At 37.8% G+C, this 20,781-nt stretch overlaps 1 protein-coding gene across 1 annotated transcript in view; it reads right to left on the bottom strand.

Moving 5' to 3' along the window:
* Positions 1-20,781, bottom strand: part of FANCC (FA complementation group C) — a 265,605-nt gene that overhangs the window by 154,246 nt on the left and 90,578 nt on the right. The window contains exons 3-5 of the mRNA XM_029920949.1: positions 12,872-13,114; positions 11,195-11,279; positions 5,417-5,511 (exon numbers count right to left, since the gene is read on the bottom strand). Coding sequence (XP_029776809.1) covers positions 5,417-5,511; positions 11,195-11,279; positions 12,872-13,039 — 348 coding nt within the window. The 5' untranslated portion in view covers positions 13,040-13,114. The remainder of the gene's footprint in view (positions 1-5,416; positions 5,512-11,194; positions 11,280-12,871; positions 13,115-20,781) is intronic.

Raw genomic sequence — 20,781 nt, 5'->3', positions numbered from 1 at the left:
ATCTCACAACTGTGAGATCAGGCTCCACATTGGGCTCCATGTTGAGTGTGGAGCCTCCTTAAGATTCTCTCTCTGCCTGTCCCTCTGGCCCTCCCGTTTGTGCATTGATCTCTCTAAAAAAACAAAACAAAACAAAACAAAACAAAACAAAAAACAGGGGCACCTGGGTGGCTCAGTTGCTTAAGTGCCGACTTTGGCTCAGATCATGATCTCAAGGTTCATGGGTTCAAGCCCCACATTGGGCTCTGTCCTGGCAGCTCAGAGCCTGGAGCCTGTTTCAGATTCTGTGTATCCCTCTCTCTCTGCTCCTCCCCCACATGTGCTCTGTGTCTCTCTCGCAAAAATAAACATTAAAAAAATACATGTTTTGAATCTTGGATATATAGGACAGAATGTTACAGCAACTGTTCCTAATTCTCCTCAACTGGAAACAAATTCCCAACAAAGGTAGAATGGATAAACACTGTAGTACATTAATAAAATAGAATACTCTATAGCAGTGAAAATGAACAAATGACAAATACACCTAAGATCATGGCTGAATCTTACAAACATCATACTGAGTACAGTAAGTCAAGCACATAACAATATATAGCGTATTATTTCATTTGTATCAAGTTAAAATCATAAGCCAAACTCCATAATTAAGTGGTAAAACCATAAAGCAATTGTAAATAAAAGCCAGACTAGTAGTTACCGACAGAGGAGAAAGGGGCACAGAAGCAAGAAGGGGTACTTGGAGGCAAGGAGCCTATCAGAGGCAGGTAATGCTCTATTTCCTGACCTAGGTGGTAGGTATAGGTATTTATTTTGCAATGCTTTTTAAGCTGACATTTATGTTTGATGCACTTTTCTGCACATGTGTAGATTTCATGTGGGTTTTTCTTTTTTTTAAGAGGAATAAAGTCGAAGTTAAAGCAATACATGTAGCATTTGGATATTGCTTAGCACTGCATTTTGAAATGGAATAAAAACTAAGTAAAATCATTTTAACTGACCTTTATCCCTGGTATTCTGTTGTTTTCTTCTCATCAAAATAAAAATTACAGAGGTACGGTCTTGCCCAGAGAGGACAGTTATCTCCTAAATGTGGCAGGCCTGTAGATCTCCCACTTGGGTTACAAACTCTCAGAACAGACTATCTTTAAATCCACTCCTATACCCTCAGCTTCCGTTGTAGGGCCTGACAAACAGTAGGTGCTCAAAAAGTGTCTGTTTGATTCAATAGTAAAACTAAGTTTTATAAGAACCAAGTATTCTGAAAAAATGTGAAAGAGTCCTGTGACTTCAATAAATCTCTAAACTATAAGAATAGCCACTGAGGTAGTTATTTGATGGTACATTTGAGGTTACCAGCAAAACTTTAAAAAAAAAACAACATTGTATTAAACATTGCATTGTATTCCAACATATTAACTAACATATGCTGCATACGGCCAGCAAATAATTTTTATTTCATCTGTTTTTTTTTCTTCTTAAAGATTTTATTCTTTTAGATAATCTCTACACCCAACATGGGACTTGAAAGGACAACCCCAAGAACAAGAGTCACATGTTCCACCAGCTAAGCCAACCAGGTACCCCTTATTTCATCTCTGCTCTACTAAAAATACTACTCATACAACTCAATCTAACATTTTCAAATTTAATCATCTGAGTTTTACTGCATTTTAGAATTTACAGAGGAAAATTCTTACTTTTTGACTTAGGCTATTTCAATCACACTTGTGATGCTCCAGGAACACAGAATGACCCAAGATTTTATTATCACAATTAGAATCTAGCAGCACTAGATAAATGCTCATTGAGTGAACTAACAAATATTATTAAAACATGACTTGTATAATTTTCAGAATGATACTGGATGACAAGTTACATACCCTTAATATATAATATGTACTTCTAAAGCTTTCAGGAAGAAAATATTGCTTCTAAGATAAATGTATATCTAAGACAAGTACAACTGATTGATAAACCAACAAACATCTGTCTTACTGCATTTATCGCCAACAGTATACGACTGTATGGGTACTGATTTGTGATAGGTGTATGCAATTAGCTTTAGACTGCTAAAAGTTAAACAATCAATATTATTACTGTACATGTTTTTATCAGGTAATATGACAGGCATGCCTAATATACTGAGGAGGTAAACTGTTTTCACAATTTCATATGCCCTCAACCCCTCCCTAATAGAAAATCCCTACATTTTCTCTTCAGTGTAAAAGCATATTCAAGACTTTCTCAATTTTAATCAAGTTAACTCTATGATCTGGTCTGGCTACCACCTCCTATCTCCCTCTTTCAGGGCTAAGTTTTTCCAAAAAGTAACCAAAGTTTATCATCTCCACTTCCTGACCTTATTACCTTCATTCCTCAAACTGTAACTATCTGGAGACTTTCTTGCACCTCCCACTCAACCCATTCCCACCCAGGTCATTCCTCCTAGAGGCAAAATCCAAGCACTGCTTTTCAATCCTTACCTTGCATTATGCTCTAAGCTGCCCTGCCCAATACAGTGACCACATGTAGCTACTGAGTACTTGAAATGTAGTGAGTACAATGAAGGAAAGTAAGTTTTTAATTTTTAAAATTTTAATTAAATTTAAATTTCAAAATTGACACTTGGTTCAGTCCTAAGTTTCTCTGTAACAATTTGGACATATGAACCTACTTTTTCATCTGTAAATTTTATGAAACTGAAATACAGATCAAGAATTTCCAGTGACAGGCACTTGGGTAGCACAGTAGTGAAGTGTCCAACTCTTAATTTCAGCTCAGGTCATACCTCTCAGTGGTGGGATCGAGCCCCATGTTGGGCTCTGCGCTGAGAGCTCAGAGCCTGCGTGGGATTTTCTCTCCCTCTCTCTCTACCTCTCCCTCGCTCGTGTTGGTGCACTCTCTCTCTCTCAAAATAAGTAAATAAACATTAAAAAAAAACTTCCAGTGAAAATTTAGCATCTGAATTAAGATGTAACATGTAGTTGTAAAATGTTAAGTGTAACATATACACTGGATTTCAGTGACTTAGTATGAATGAAAAAAGATTATAAAATAATCTCAGTAATTTTTATAGATTATATGTTGAAATGTTGGTTCCATAAAATATTATTAAAATTAATTTCATTTATTTCTTTTTGTTTCTTAAACCAGCTACTGGAAAATTTAAATTATCCATGTAGTATGTAGCTTATCTGCATTGGACATTGCTGCACTATTAGCATCAGATATGAAGGCTCACTTGTTCCTTCTCAAAATGCTGCTGCTTCTCTCCTACTACATCTCTGACTCCCTGTTTTTAACCTGCAGTGTAGCTTATTCTTCACCTCACTCCTTGAATGCCAGTGTCTCCCAATGCTGTCCCCGGCCCTTTCCCCTCCCCATTGCCCTGGGTAATCCCACCCTCACCCAAGGCTCCAACTGTTCTCATTCCTTGAAGACAGTCAACTGTCTAAGTGTAAATCATTCCTTCTCCTAAGAAGGGGATGTTCAACTCCATCTACACCTAAGTGCATCTGCACTTAACCTGCCATTACATCTTTTGAATATTTACCTCATTCACATTATAAGTCTAGCCCCTCTTCTCCATTTCATTCAGGGCTGCATGATTTCTCACTTGATCATTACAATTGCTTCCCTGCCCCTTCCAAATCAATTTCCTTTTGCTGTTAAGCTTCTAAAATTCACACCTGGCCAGATGATTTCTCTGTTTAAAATATTTTAGTTTCCCCGCCGCCTTCAAAATAAAATAAAAACTTATTATTATTATTATCATTATTATACATAGGGCTTCATGCTGCATCACCAGCATGTCTAAGTACCTGCAGTTCCCTGAATAGGACATTGGCTTTCTTGCCACCATCTCTGTGCACGCTCCATCTACGACCGGAATGTCCTTTCCTAAAGCTCTAGCCCTGTTCTCCTGGTCATCCTTCAAAACTCAGCTAATGTAGCACCTCCTACAGGACACATCTCCAAACCCCCAAGTCTGAGCAAGGTTCCTCTCTGTCACCATCACACCTATACATAACTATGAATTCCCTGATGGCAGGAATTAAGTGTAACTTAACCTTCCTATGCTATACTTGATATTGCCTGTTGATAAATGGATGCAGTATTAAATAAGGGAAATCCACAGAATAAAACACAAAGCTAGAAATTTTTAAATAGGCTAATAAAGTCATGAGTTTAAATGAAGAAATTTAGCCCAATCACCCTATAAACACTTCATTAGATGGCCTATATTTCAGGACTTCATGAGCTAGTGAATACAAAAATATATTCTAAGTAATCACTGTAACATCAAATATAAAAGCAACAATTGAAAAATTAATGACTAAATATGTTATTCTGTTGAGATAGCCTTGTTTTTCAGAACTTTTCTTACCTAATTCTACTTAAATCAGTTCCTTTCTTCAGCTCTTTACAGTAACTTACTTTCCAGTTAAAGTCTACACCCTCTCCTTCCCTCATCCAAACCTTTTCACTTCTACTGTCCTTTCAATTCTTTCAATCTAACAGTAAAATACAAACACTGTTTTTGTCAGCTCTGTCGGCAATTTTGTATAAAACAAAACAACAGTAAAAAGCAGTGAGTGGAATGATATCACCAGTCAGACTGATAGACAAAACCATCTGCATTAACCTGGGTGGGTGATTTCATAATATGCTCATCTGAACCATACGCATACTAAGTGAAGTCTGACAGGCATCAGCGAGTCCGTGGGGTTATCGCAACAGGACAGTGTGGGGTATGAGAAGAGAACAGGCAACTTGCTAGTAGTGAGGGCAGCCACAGCCTAATCCTACAACACTCGCCAACTTGTGCCTGCCCTTCAAGAGAAAGCAAAAACAGACAGGGGTGTAGGAAACTGTTAGCTACGTGGACTAGCACATTAGAGTGACCAATTTGACGGTATAAGCAGCAGCAGCCAAAAAGCATGAGGTGCTAGTCTGAGCATCCTGGCCTGGATACCTTCTTCAGGACATAAAATAAAGGCAGCGGCTCCCAGGGTACTTCTGAATTTTCATTTTACTACAGATTAAATTCCGACAGATGAAGAGAAGTACTTAGAAATTATGTAAGTATTTAAACTAGGTTAGTAGGGAAAAACAATTTTTTAAGTATACCAATTGCTTAAAAGAAAGAGAGAACATTCCTTTAATTGCCTGAAAGTAACTTTACAAAATCACACATTAGTTGTTTTCTAGGCAAGGGAAAGTTCACCACTATCTTCTGGAATTCACAATCAAGCAAAACTGCAATCTCTTGAATAACTATACCCAGTAAGATAATTGGGACAGTCAAGACTGTATTTGAAAAAGTTTCTAAAATTTCACAAAATTGGACTACTAAAGCAGCACCTTTAAACAATCAATTTAATGCAAAGCAGTGTAGAACAAGATTTACTCTTACCCGTGTCCAGGAGTTCAGTTTCAATTCTTCAGAATTCTGTGGTTCTTTATTAATCAGACAACATAAGCACCACAGTAGAATTTTTTGGCTTTCATCTGCAAAAATGAAAAACTAAAATAAGGTTTTAGCAAATAGAAAGAAATGATAACCAGTATAAGAAAAATTTAAACATTATACTTAAAGGAAATATATTTATTATATTTTATGAAAATATCAAATTTTCACAGAATATCAATTTCACAGAACAAGCATCCAGGACCATGTTTGAAACTTAACTTTGTAGGGTTTTTTTATTCTTGCGGTTTCAGGATTACTGATGCTTAGCCCTTGTGTGGTCAATTCCTTTTCTGATAAACCCAGGAAAGAATGATGGAAATAACTAAAAGAAGTGGGCTTTTCTTAAGATCAGTTCTTTCAAAGCATATTTCAAACCATTAGTAATTTCAAACTTTTTAAGGCAGATTTACTGTTACAAGACAGTAGTTTATATTTGTCTTAATCTTTTAATTTTCTAATATCCCAAAATATTACAACTTGTTAAAAAGAAATTTAACAAAATGATCATTTTAAAATATATTGTTTAGTACTAAGAGGTTTAGATAAAATAGAAGCCTCTTTCATGTTCCTCATCCTTTACTCTAAAATTGAAAACTTTACCAAATATGTGATGAAAACGCTGAACTTGGAAATCTTATACTTGGCAAGAATATCCACTCAGTGAGCCATTTTCCTTTTCCTCTTTTGGTAACTGTGCCATTCCATTTGGAGATTTCAAGATTTACACAACTGAGAAGCAAGAATGATGCCTCAAACTGAAGATGTCAGTACCTAAACTAGAGCCGACCGACTGTGGCCTGTATTGGACAGCCACTGAGTAGAAGCTGAGGAGACTCAGCACCTGGACTCGATCCTCTGCAGAATCACCCGCCGCCCTTGACCTTCTTATCTTCTGCAATCTCATAAACACAGGATTTCTAAGGATTTACAAGAAATAAGGAAAATACAAACTACAGCAAGCTACCTCTTCACTTTCAACCACACACCAAAGGATATTAATGGTAATTTTTAAACCCATATTTTCCCCATAAACATTGTAGGTTTATGCTCTCCTGGTAACACCTCTGAACAACTTTATCAGGCATTATTCTGAAGGACATTCTTTTTCCTTTTTCCTAGTTTTTATGAGCTCAAATACATCACCGGCTTGCCTATTTTAGGTTTATTTCACACATCACGTAATTTAACTTCTAATGGTCCTAGGATTCTTGAGGTTGAACCAATGTCATGGGTTAAAATTGTGACTGTTGTACTTACAATATTTTAAATATTAAAAGAAATTCTAATTATCTTGTCACAGGGTGTCAGACACATCCCATGATATGCTTATTATATAAGGCTTCCCCTGTTAGAAAAAATGCAGCCCAATGGGGAGCATTTCCAAAAAGCAGACACTCACCTCTAAGAGAGGAGAACGAGGGAAAGGAGAAGGAGGAACTAAAGAAAGAAAATGTTATTTTGTGGAACTTAAATGTAACAGAATCTAACAAATGGAAATTTTCCCTACATGTTGAGTGAGTCTGCACATTTAGTTCAACAAGTATATCATTTTTAAATTTTTCTCTCATAAAACACAAAAGCAAAAAAGAGAAGAGCCAGAGTAATGTTCACCAGGTCTTTAGGAGGTGCCTTACTTTGCTGAGTCCAAGTACTGAAATTCACTGAAATGTACTGCTCAGGAGTTTACTTTGCTTCAGGGATTTACAGATGCAAGCCGTCACTTGTTATTTCTGAGCACCTCCAACACTGACGACAAGGGAGAAGGCATCGGTCAGCACCCCCCCCCCCCCGCCAGGCCCCTAGATCCAGAGTGGACGTCCCGCAGAGCAGTTAAATGATACGGGAAAATGCCTGGGATTCACCATGCAAGCAGTCACTGACAATCTTCATGCAAATTTGGATTCTAAAAATGAGTGGAAGGGAAAATAATATACCAACATACATTTGCCACCTAATATTGTATTGTATTGTATTGTATTGAAGTTTATTTACTTATTTTGAGAGAGACAGAGACAGCATGAGCAGGGGAGGGCACAGAGAGAATCCCATGTGGGCTCTGCGCTGGCGGCAGAGAGCCCATGCAAGGGCTTGACCTGAGCCGAAACAGAGAGTTGGATGCTTAACCCGACTGAGCCACCCAGGTACCCCTATTTTTTTTTAAATTCCAAATGAAAGCTAAATTAATTCTGTAAACTTTAAATCTGTAATTTAAAAGTGTGAAGGTAGCATTTTAGGACAATAAATATTTATTATTTTAAGCTAACAAGTTTGGGTACAAATTGTTATATAGCAATAAATAGCAAATAGTGACATTATAGCTGTTCCATGCTCAATCATGAGGGAAGAACTAGAAAACCAGGCCAGAATTCCAAGAAGGTGAAATCTGTAAGTTTATGAAGAGAATACTCGTGAATAAAAGGTGTCCCCTCCCCTTCCATTATGTTTTTTTCTCTTCTCTGCAGTGTCTTTTCATTTCCAAATCCTTCCTTCTTCCTTATTGTCCTATCTCTGATTCAATTCTCATTTAACATTACCAGAGGTTTACATCTTTCTTTCATAGAAACTGTCACATTTCCTACATTTAAAAAGTGATTTTGATATTATAAAACCCTAAGAAAAAATCCTTTCCTGGATAATGCCCAACTAGCAAAACAATAGTAGCAACATAGGCAAGACTTGATTCATCATGCATTCTGTTGCCTGTCAGTCTCCACTAAGCTCAGAACCTAAGGTACAACTCAACTAGGAAGCTGAAAGTTCAAAACATAATACAAACTTTGAAACAAAAAGAGATGGAGAATTTGTTTCTGGTGTCAGAGGGACCCAATGTAATGGGGACAGGTGATAAGGAAAGACCATAGACACAAGTTTAAGGCCATAGGAATTAATCAGTCTAGGCTTCTTACTTTTACAAATAAGGAATCTGAAACCTAGCAAGTCTGACGGCTTGTCTCAGAAAATCCCATCTCATCTACTGTCCCCTAAGAGTTGGCCCCAACTCAAACTCCATTCTCTCTTTGTTCACAGCTCCACAAGTCAGGCCTGAGTCAGGCTGATTTACTGAGGTCTCTTTTCTCTCTGACTGGATGATTCTGGTGGACAGAAATTATGAGCCATGTTTTCCTAGGCCTGGCATATTGAGAGAAAAAAAATGAAAAGGAAAAAAGCTTAGCAAATACGTGCCCAGTGAAAATAAACATTCATGTGAGGCTGACTAGTGTTAAAGCCAGAACTAGACTACTTCAACCACAATAGTGTGATCCACAGGCCTGATCATTACAACAATGCAGGCTCTAGAGGTGTGGGTTCCTGGCTTTTATCAGTTTTACATTATGGGGAAAGTGACTTTCTTGCACTAATCCATAATTACCTATCCTGCAAAACTATCAAGGACTTGGGGCACCTGGGTGGCAAAGTCGATTAAGTGTCTGACTCTTGATTTCAGTTCAGGTCATGATCTCATGATTTCCTGAGTTCGAGCCCTACATCCAGCTCTGCGCTGACCCTGGTTTAAATTGTTTCTCTCTCTCTTTCTCTCTCTGCCCCTCCCCAGCTCACGCTCTGTCTCTCTCAAAATAAATACACAAAACTATCAAGGACTCAGATCCACTCTGCAATCCACAGAGAACAGTAACCAGGAGAACATCAGCAATGCCCCCCATTCCACTTTATTGTACAGCACAAACTTTCCCACATCTTAACATTTCTGAATTAGAGTTGTATCCTACATTCATTATGTACACTAAAAGGATGTAGTATTTATTTTTCTAAAAAGTGGTTCTTCAATGTGTAAAGTATCTAACAATGGATGGTGCCTTTAAATGGAGGAAATTCAACAATATCTCTTCCTTTCTCATGCCATCAGTATCATTGGCCTAACTCAGTGTTTTTCAAATATTTGGACATGACCTATCTGGGGATTGTAAAAATAATTTGGGGTCATGAAGACCATTTTTATAATAATATAGTGAATATGCCTGCATAAAATCAAAACAAGCATTCTTTCATGAAATGTGTGTGTATATACACATCTCTGTGTATGTATGCATATATACATGTACAGATAATATATTTCTGATCAAAGTTATTTGAAAAACACTGACCTAGTTGAAATATATGAACTTAGGGCAAGTGGGTATGGCCCTGGTGGGCAAATACAGTGATGACTTTGCCCTTTGAGATCAAGAACTTCAACAACCTAGGAAGGGTGGGGGACAAAGAGTCAACTCAAAGAGGAGGAGAAGCAAGTGGAGAGGAAGAGGAACAGTTGAGGGTTGGGACAGAGAGGGTGAGTTTTTGTGTGTGGTGTACCCACGTGTGTGTGCTCCCAGGACCCCCTGCAGCCCTGTCTCCTCCCCCACTGAGTTCATTTATGACAGGCTAGAAAAGAGAAATTGTACAATTCTTTAAGATATCATAGAGTAATACTGATTTTATTTTTTATTCTAATGTCATTATATTATGCAAGTAGCCTTTGACTTTAAAAAATATGAAAAGTAAATACTAAGCCAGCTACAAATATAGCCAAGCCAAGGCAATAAACCTCCACTGTACACCTTCAGATGTGCCTGCTCCACCCTATTCTAGGCCCTAGAATGACAAAAAGAACTAAAACCATAGTTCCTGCTCTTGAGAGGCATTCAGTCTTCCAGAATATCAGACAGGCAAACCAATAATTACAAAACAGTGTAGTAAGTATTATGATTAAGGGGAATGCTATCAGCTATGAAGACACTAAAAGAAGTTCCTAAAGCAGCCCCAGCAAAACTATTTCAAAGAAAGTTTAAGAGGACAGGAGATGAGAACAGAGCTCCAAACAAAGGAATCACATGTTGCAGGACCTGACATCATGTGCTTTCAAGGCACACTTAGTAACTTGACCTGGCTACCATGTGTGTGGTGTGGTTGCAGAGGATTATATAGGAAATGAGGCTGGACAGGTAGACAGGAGTCAGAGAAGGAACACCTCCCCCAATGTGTCCCCAAAGTCCTCTTCACCTTAGCTAAAACCAAAATGTCATCCATAAAAAATGTCATGGCTGTGGGAAGATTCAGATCATTCAGATCATACTAAAGAATGATTTTACACATTGAAAAGAGTAGTGTGCAAGTTAATGTGAAATTGTGAAACAAGAAATTATTTCATTATTATAACCATTTTATACTGAATTAAAAATGAAGTTATGATAATCATCTCAAAGAGTCTACTCTAGGGGCACCTGGGTGGCTCAGTCGGTTAAGCATCTGGCTTCAGCTCACGAGGTCATGATCTCACGGTTTGTGGGTTCAAGCCCCACGTCGGGCTCTGTGCTGACAGCTAGCTCAGAGCCTAGAGCCTGCTTCAGATTCTGTAGCTCCCTCTCTCTCTGACCCTCCCCTGGTGGCACAGTCTTTCTCTGGCTCTCAAAAATAAATTGTAAAAAAAAATTTTTTTTAACCTTTTTTTAAATTAAAAAAAAGAGTCTACTCTATAATACAAGGAGTTCTATTTTCTTAAATATCTATGTGTGTGTATGTGTGTGTGTGATTATCTATACACACATATATGGACAAGAAAAGGATACTATCTTTCTAATGGAACAATGAATATATTTGAATAGCGGTTTCATTAAAAATAGAAGAAAATTTATAATTTGAAATTCTGTATTTTGTTAAACAATTCAAAGATTAAAATTATCATGAAAAGTTTATATTTTGAGAGGGCAGGCTTTGGATTCTTACCAAATGCTAAAATAAAAGGATTCCAACAAGTTTTTGCCAATAGTTGACCTATTGTGGGGAATCTTTCAATGATCATATTTGAATCCTGTAAAAGAAAATTATGCTTTGGTTAATAAAAGGACATTATACAACATAGAAAGGTTGAACTGACACTATAGGTTGAGGGAGTTTTACTGTTTAGTATATATTTCAGAAAAGTTGGAAATTCAAATAAAATTTAACAAGTACTTCATTTAACAAGTACTGCCCACCTTACTTCATCCTTAAACCACATCACCAAAACTAAGATGTACAGCACATTTACCTAAAATCTTGCTACAAAATTACCTTTATTTTACTCATATTTGTTTAAAAATAACAAAGACAGCAAAATAGTGAACAAAATATTGTGGGCAATTAATAGCTCTATAATAACATGTTTTCATCCTGGTTTTTTACTCTAACATAAGAGAGGTTCTTAACTCAGCTTCACTGGGGCTATTTCAAAGAAGGTTTTGGAGGACAAGAACTCTGGAACTTGTAAAAAGAAATAAAAGCAGCCAAAGCATAAAGATATATATCTCTGTTCATTACTATTTCAGTTACTACATGCTAAATGACATCATACTTAATCTACAACAACCTAAAACCTGAGACAAAAAAGATCAACCAAACAGAAAACAGCTTAAGATGAAAAAATGTACATGTTTTTGTACAACTTGCCCTCTCCCCACTTCTTTACCTCTCAAGAAAGTTCAAAAATAAGACCTAAATGAGGTAACATGTACATAAGCTGAATGTAAGCTGCTATACCAATAAATACTTCACATTTGTCTTAGCGTCAAGGCCAGCCCTAGACTTTCTGGGACCAATTTAAAGCCGAGCTTCCGAAGTCGAATTACAGAGAAACAATTTTAAAAGTTAGCACTGGTTGATCATACAGACTACATCCTTCCTTCTAGTTGCTAACGACATATGAACTCATATCATCAACATGAATAATTCCACAAACTTCTGAGTTGCTTCTTAGATTAAGAAAAGAAAAATGTAACACAAGAACACTTACATTAAATGACAATTTTGCTTTTCATTTTAAAATTAGAAAGTGTAAAACAAATAATAGTGTCATAATATGAAAGCATGTTAATTCATAAAAATATCCACTGCAATAAAAATGAGAAATCATGTCAAAATGAAAATATGTCAAATTTTGAACAATATATTATATAACAATAGTGAAGATACTCAAGATTTTAATATTCACCAGAAAAGACCACTTAAAATATTCATAAGAGATCTTAATAATTATTATCTCTTAGTAGAACCTACTCTAGGACACCATTAAAGAACAGCATAAAGAAGCATTTCAGAAAACTCTTCAATATTTAATAGATGCAAAGGTCTTTAAAAGAATCCCAATTATTACCTGACAACAACTGTCACGGTCTTGTTTTAAAAAGAAAAACAAAAACAAAACCAGCTTTATTGGTCAGGAAGGCTCATGTGACAAGGTAATTAATCAAAAAGGCAAGACGGAAATCATAAGAAATCAGAGACAAGGAAATCACCCCATCTATATTACCTATGGGCAACTTCTCTTTCTAGTCCAGCGGGTCAATACCACAAGTCCCTGACCCCAGATAACATTCAGGCTTGGTGAAATGCAGCAGAGATTCATTATTTTGGTCTACTACCTACCATCTCTTTCAAGACTTCATACATCTGCCTCAGGAATTCCTGAAATCGAGGCAGATGAAGGCAGGTGTCTTGCTGGGTTTCCAAAGTGGACGCCTGATGCCAAAAAGAAAGTTTCTGCATCCAAAACTGATAATCAGAAGAAAAGCCTCCTGAATCTTGAGCCATCATGGAAAAAGGGGAAAGGTGGTGTATCTTCACAGTAGCCCGCCAAGCAGTGAAAGAAACAGTGAGCACACATCATATCTATAAGAAAGGGGGAAAATGAAACATTATTTAAGGGATTTTTATTGGTGATTTCCATGCTCTACTGATGAGTGAAACGGGGAGTACAAGGGACCAAAGTAGCGTCCCTTCTACGGAGTCACCTCTGAATTACTTTAAAATATGTCACCCAGCTGTAGCTCCAGTTTTTACCATGAACGTTTTATCATGAGTAGTAATATTACACTGGAAGTCATTACACTTTTACAGACACATGCTAATTATGCACAAAAAGCACAGCAGATGATACTTTATACCTTTTTTTCAAGATGGAGCTATTTTTAAAAGTTCTGTACATGAACTTCATTTGGGTATTTTAATGTAATGGGAAATCAAAAACATCCATACGTGCTTAATAATAGTCTGTGTCTAAAAAATGTTTTTGAAGTTCCCATGTTTCATATGCATTTCTGGCTTCTCATTTAGGTGTTAAAAAAAATCTCTTTGCATTACTGTCCACTGGAATTTCTTCCCATTTTCTCTTCACTTTTTAGAAGAGTAAAATAATTCATTCCACATGCCATCAATCTGAACAATCTATTTAATTAAAGACTAGTGTATATGCTTGATCTCAATTCTTCCACAAGAAGAAGTATTTTAGTAAAATAGAAAAACCTGCAATTATTGAAGAGGTGTATTAGTGCTAAGTGGAAGAAAATAGCTCATAAACTTGATCTATCCCACCGGAAGCACTTGATAAAAAGTAGAATTGCAAAGTGAGGAAGCGCCTCAGCAGAGCTAGGTAAAATAAACCATAGGTGCCCCACCACTATCCCAGCCCCTCACCATCATCAGCCCACCACCATCCTAGCCCCTTACCATCCTCACCCATATGAAGCACACCTGGTAGAGAAGGGAGAGCTGCTTCTCATCAGGTGCAGGCTCTTACAAGTTCTCCTATGTCCTTGGGGGCAGAGCTGATACTCAATTATATGATTTCAAAAGACAGCTCTGCAAATGGTGAGTGAGTTCAAATTCTCAGCAGCAATAATTAACAGATAAAGTGGTCCCAATTAAGTGCCAAAAACATCAACAAAGGGAGTTTCATTATTAAATAAGAAAACAAAAATATTTAAGATCATAAAATTTGGCTTTAGTGCAAAAAATCTTGAGACCAAGTACTAAAAACTGCACTAAATGGTACTAAAAATTTAGCTTTATAAAGGACCATGAGGCAAAAAAAAGGTTTACCAATAGTGACAAACAGCACATAATAGCCACAAATCTAGGCCTTCTCCCTGATTCCTCCCTTTCTCTCACCAACCTCCTGATCCAAGCCATCACCGACACCTGTCAATTCTACCTCCAAAATAAATATGTGACCTTACTCAGCTTCATCCACTCCTTTCCAGTTCCATTGCTGCCATGCCATCCCATCCCATCCTATCCCATTCATTTCTTCCCTAGGGGCTTCTACCTGGTCCCACCTGGCCCTCTGTAATTTACTGTCTACAGTCAACAAAAACAACTTTTCCAAAAGGAAATCAGACCCAGCACACTCCTGCTAAAAACCTTTCCACCCCAACTTCAACAGTTCCTTGGAAAGAAATCCCAGCTCTCTGTAGGAAAGACCCCAGCTCCTTACTGGAGCCTCTGAAGTCCTGCAAAAACATGGCTCTGGCACACCTTCACATTTCCCATGTTGCCTCTCCTCCGCTGCCCACTGTCCAGTCCAGGACTCTCCTCTGTTCTACGAACACAGGGAACCCTTCCCTGCTTCCAGGGCTTTCCGCTGATTCCTCCACAGCTCTTAACACATCAGTAATTACCCTGGACATTTATCTGCTCACTTAGTTACTGCTTCCTCCACCAGTATATAAATTCCCTCTTAGAATTTAACACAGGCCTGGGACACCTGAGTGGCTCAGTCAATTAAGCATCCAACTCTTGGTTTCAGCTCTGGTCATGATCTCACAGTTTGTGAGTCCAAGCCCCACATCCAGTTTGGAGCTGATTGGGATCCTCTCTCCTCCCAAACCCTCTCAAAATACATAAACTTTCTTTAAAAAAAAAAAAAAGATTTAGGGGCGCCTGGGTGGCTTAGTCAGTTAAGCAACTGACTTCAGCTCAGGTCATGATCTCATGGTTCATGGGTTTGAGTCCTGAGTCAGGCTCTGTGCTGACAGCTTAGAACCTGGAGTCTGTTTCAGATTCTGGGTCTCCCTGTCTCTCTGCCCCTCCCCTGCTCGCACTCTGTCTCTCTCTGTCTCAAAAATAAATAAACATTAAAAAAAAGACTTAATACATACCTGGCACACAATAAATATTGAATAAAGGAATGAATAATTAACTAATATTTTTAAAGTATAGTTCTAAACTGCTAAAACAAAATAACGAAATGCTTTTTCCAGATAGAGCAATTTACTTTTTAAGAGGTAACTTCCCCAGAAAAAAATTTTAAAGGCATATCTATGAGAAACTTAATTTCTAACATTCCATTTTATAAATATAGTAATAGCTTATACATACATACACTTACTATGCTCTTGACAATATATTAAATACTTTATGCACATTAGCTATATTAATCCTCATAGCAACCCTATGAAATGGGTATTATTATTATCCTCAGTTTACACAGGCATAGAGAGATTATGTAATTGCTCAAAATAAGATTATGGAAAAGCCCAAAGGAAGTAACTGCTAGTAAACAGCAGAGCTACAGGGTGTGGGATTTGAATTCAGAGATTCTGGCTCTAAAGTCTGTGCCCTTAAATAAGCTGAAGAAACAAATTAATGGATTCCTTATATACTTCATACGATTCTATATGCAGGTCTGTTTAGATAGTTGGGGACACTAAACTGAAGACCTTTTTGGTAGAAGTGACAGGGATTATTTCATTATGGCCAAATTACAAACAACATTTTGCTTAGGGGATGCATTAGGGGATCAGACTGTTTTAAATGCAAATAGTTTTAGGGATCATGCAGTGCAGTGGTCCTGCTGGGCTGTTCCACAGCCTGTGTAGGGGGGAGATGGTGTGGTTAGGAAACAAGTGGTGTCCTGACTGTGATGGCTAGCAGTGGGGGTGCTGCTGGCATTTAGTGCCCAGGAGCCAGGGATGCTGAACATACTGCAATGCACTGGGACAGCAACTCACAAAGAAAAATGGTCTTCCCCCAAAAGCCAATGGCATCCCTACTGCCGTTGACCTAATCTGAACACTCTGGAAGGGGCATCTTTTGACTGGCAGGTTGCGTATTCCTCTTCCCTTCTTTCCCTTGAGGAAAGAACCCCTTCTCCATTCTACTAGTTTTGGTGAGTCTATTAATCAAGGCACTTTATGACATTAGCCAAGAGGTGAGGTGGTGATTCAAGTTAGGCAAACCAGACTCTGTGCTGGGAATCTGAGTCTTGAGTAGATGGACATAACAATGGAACTGAGTCATTCCAAAGACTCTCTTAGTCTAGATCCCTAAGGCTACCCTACACCATGTCCATAACAAGCTATAGTTTTAAGCTCTTTTTTTTTTTAGATTTTATTTTTAAGTAATCTCCACACCCATCAGGGGGCTCCAACTCATGACCCCGAGATCAAGAGTCACCTGTTCCACCAAATGAAACAGTCAGGCACCCTTCAGCTCTCTAATTCTGTCCACTACCTAGGGACTTTCCACAAAATCTTTTTATTTTTTCTTATATTAACCATTATTGATGTCTGTGGTTTAAAAAAAAAACAACCTCACAAATATATACTGATACAATATCTAATACAAACCAGATAGTGGGCTGCAGACAACACACCTTTGAAGAAAAGAGAAGTTACAACTGGTTACTGGACCAAATCATGGAAAATGGCAGGAAAACTTCTGTTCATATAAAGGTTTTGGAAGCCAGAGTCTATGGAACAAGAAGGTAATGTAGATCAACGAGGTACTGCTATGATTAGGGCCCCTACCTCATTATACTCTTCTCGTAGAAAGTGAAGCCAAGCGAAAGCCACTGGATTGTCAAAAAACAATGTCTGGTGATTTGCAGAAAACCCCACCTCTCCAACCAAGAGGCCAGTGAGTCTCAGTCAACGATATTAGGCTATTATAAACATACTCAAATGGTGACTCCAGCTCAAGCTGTACTTTCAGATGTAGATCCCAACTAGATCAAATTAAAACCGCCCTAGTCACCTAAAATGTAGTTATGAAGCTGATAGTAAATGTATTTGTCCATAGGGATAACCAGAAGACAGGAGAAAGCAGTTCACTTTTACCTCCCTTGGAGGTATCAACTCAGGACACAGTGTACTTCACTGGTCTACCATAGTGAAGTTAGCTGCTGACAGAACCTGGAGATGAAGGAGATCCGGGTGCCTTGCATGTATTCCAAATGGTGGGATATAAATTCCATAAACATACAGGGACTGCCATTTCAGGAAGTTTCCTATGATCCAATAGTCCACGCCAGGATATGCCGTTTAAAAGGATAAACAACAGACTAGTACCAGTATTGCCTCCACTGTGAAGACCTGGGTAGCTGGATGACAGGTGCAGAAAAGAAACTTGGGTTTTACCATATACCTTTTTGCACCTTTTCAATTTAATTCTATGAATACTAATTACTCAAGATTGTAACAATGAGCTAACAAAAAAGAAAGTGATTGATAATTGTTATACCTCACACTTGCTAAGAGACAAAACATTTGGCTGATATATCTAGGATTCTGAATATAAACTGCATGGGCTTTAGACTATTTATCTGCTTCAACCCACTTCAGGCAATGAGAAAATATGGGAAGGACCCAGAGCAAGAATCACTGCACAGTTGGTCCATGCTGAAGCGCTCTGCCACTAAGCATGTATGACCCAGCAGATCCAATGCTGCTTAAAGTGTGTGTGGAAGATCTGGATTCTGGGAAGAGCCTACAGCAGGCCTTAGTGACTTGGACTGATCCTCCAAGCCACAAAGCCAGGTGTGCCCAGCAGCACTCTATCATCATGTGCAAATAACACCTGCTTGAGCAAAATGCACAAGTGAGGTTTCGGATGCTATCTGTATGTCTTGCTTGCTGTGTCATATAATTTTTTTAAATTCCCTTCTTTCATTTTTCCCTCTCCTACTACTGAACCTATAGAGTATATTACTAGTATATAAATTTTCCAAAGTCTATGATTTACAGATTATAACAGAGATGCCTCTTCCCATCTCTGTTATAGGCTGACATTATCCAGAACTCCTGGACATGAAGTCAGAAGTATTAACCAGGCATTACTTTAGATTACCTCCCTTTTTAAAGGAAAAGCTAAATTATATTAGTTGGAAGTGTTTTAAAAATTCTTTGTGTAGAAAGCAGTAGGTCTGTGTGTACTGAGTAGCCAACAAGTGAAAGGCAGCAGAGTGCTGTGGTTTTTGCCTACTTAGTACCCTTTTTCTATTCCTTCAATATGAACATACCCTACTTTTGCTTCTTCCTTTTCCTTCCTTTCCATATAGTCTTACTGAGACTATGGATCAAGGTATGCCTCCTCAAGAGTGAGGGAGCTGCACAGGTCTAACAGATAAGACTAACAGGAAAGAATGATGTGCAAATAAAATGAGGTTTGTCTCTTTTTCTGACACCACTCGTACACAACAGACTTTTACAACTTATGATGGTCTCACTTAAAGCACAGACTATAAGTGAATTTTTGTTTATGATGTTTCTTTTCTTTTTTCAAAACTGGCTACTGAGTATTTTTAAATTTACCAAAAAGTAGACAAAACAGCCAAATGAACTGCTATGTATCCACTAACTAGTCTGAACAATTACCAAAAATGTCCATTTTAAAGCAAATCACAGCTATCACACCACTTCATCCAAAATACTTTGCTATGATCTCCTTCTTCTAAGGATTAAAAAAAAATTTGAGTACACTATCTCTTTCACACCCAATAAATCCAGCCAAATAAACCTAATAAATATCACCTAATGGCCCATCTATTTTGAAATTTCTTTAAAATTTTCTTTTATATTGGGTTGTTTATATTACAATCCAAACAAGATCTGCATATTACATATGGTCAATATTGATACTTCTCCTTTACTCTGTAATAAAATAATGTAAAAATAAGTCTCTCTTAATCTGTAACAATTACTCCTCTTTTTTTTAATTGTTTCATATCATCCATCCCTTGAAAAAAGCAACCAATAGAAAAGGCTAATAGAATCCATTGTATTAACTAATAGAATCTTTCATACTTGTGTATTTCTTTCTTGTGATTTCATTCCTGTGGTGTTAGCTTGCTTTGCTCTGCCCTATACTGCATACAAACTGAGAGCATGATTTGGAAGGTTTTTTTTTAGATTCGGGGTCAATCTTTTTCCAAGAATACTTCATTTGTAGTGGTGTGTCCTTTGAATTAAACCAGAAAGCACATAACTGGTTGTCTCATATACCATAATGTTGAAAATGATCTGTTTCAGGTACTGTCAACCTAATCCATCCACTATAAAGGTTACCATCAACTCTTTCCTGAATGGTGTTAGGATCCACTGATGATCATTTTAGATCCATTAGAGATTGAAAAACAGCGATTTTCTAATTTTATCCATTGGCCTGTTTTTATGATGTTTCTAGACATACAGAAGCCTTACAGTTTTAGGTAGTAAGAATGACAATTTTTTTCTATGGAGATCCAATGTATGTCTATCCAACCCCCTAAAACTAACAAAAGAGTTGCTAACTTCACTGACTTAGTAGCATAGGCCCTCTTGCAGGTTCTTGGTCTCCCCTAGCTTCTCAAGAAATGGCAAATTGCCCCAAGGGTGAAAAGCTGCTAAAGAATATCTACTCGGTGCACTGCACTTCCTTTCACTGCCAAGATCTTAACCCCTTAGTACTGGGCATCTCTGTAGTTTTCCCATGGCTTCAAAAGATGTTTTATCTGGTTCTTCTAGCTACTCTAAATAGCTGGAAGTAAAAGTCTATACAAGTTCTCTTGATTAACCAGGATGGGTGAGGTGAACAAAAGTACAGAATATGTTTAAGTGTAAACATACTTAGTTAAAATTGCATCCAATTTCAGTTCTACTTCAGATGATGGTAGACTCTATAATTGAAACCAACCTTCCTGCTGAACAGTATTCTATAAGGCTACATGAAATATGAAAACATAATGAAAAAATATCAAGGGACACCTGGGTGGCTCAGTCAGTTAAAGCATCTGACCTCAGCTCAGGTCATGATCTCAGGATTCATGAATGCAAGTCCTATGTCGGGTTCTGTGCTGACAGCTTGGAGCCTGGAGCCTGCTTCAGATTCTGTGTCTCCCTCTCTCTCTGCCCTTCCATGCTCATGCCGTCTCTCTCTCTCAAAAATAAATAAACATTTTAAATTTTTTTTATAAAGAGCAACATAGAATCAGAAAGACAGTGTTAAATTATTTAAAAAATATCTTGAAGGGGTGCCTGGGTGGCTCAGTTGGATAAGCATCCAACTTCGGCTCAGGTCAGGATCTCACAGTTCATGGGTTCTAGCCCCGCATCGGGCTCTGTGCTGACAGCTAACTCAGCCTGGAGCCTGTCTTTGGACTCTGTGTCTCCCTTTCTCTCTGACCCTCCCCTGCTCACGCTGTCTCTCTCTCTCTCTCAAAAATAAATAAAACATGAAAGAAAGAAAGAAAGAAAGAAAGAAAGAAAGAAAGAAAGAAAGAAAGAAAGAAAGAGAGAGAGAGA

The sequence above is a fragment of the Suricata suricatta genome, chromosome 13, assembly GCF_006229205.1.
Source record: "Suricata suricatta isolate VVHF042 chromosome 13, meerkat_22Aug2017_6uvM2_HiC, whole genome shotgun sequence".
NCBI classification, from domain to species: Eukaryota; Metazoa; Chordata; class Mammalia; order Carnivora; family Herpestidae; genus Suricata; species Suricata suricatta.
Note: the sequence above shows the minus strand (reverse complement) of the source record. Positions and strands in the feature narration are given on the sequence as shown.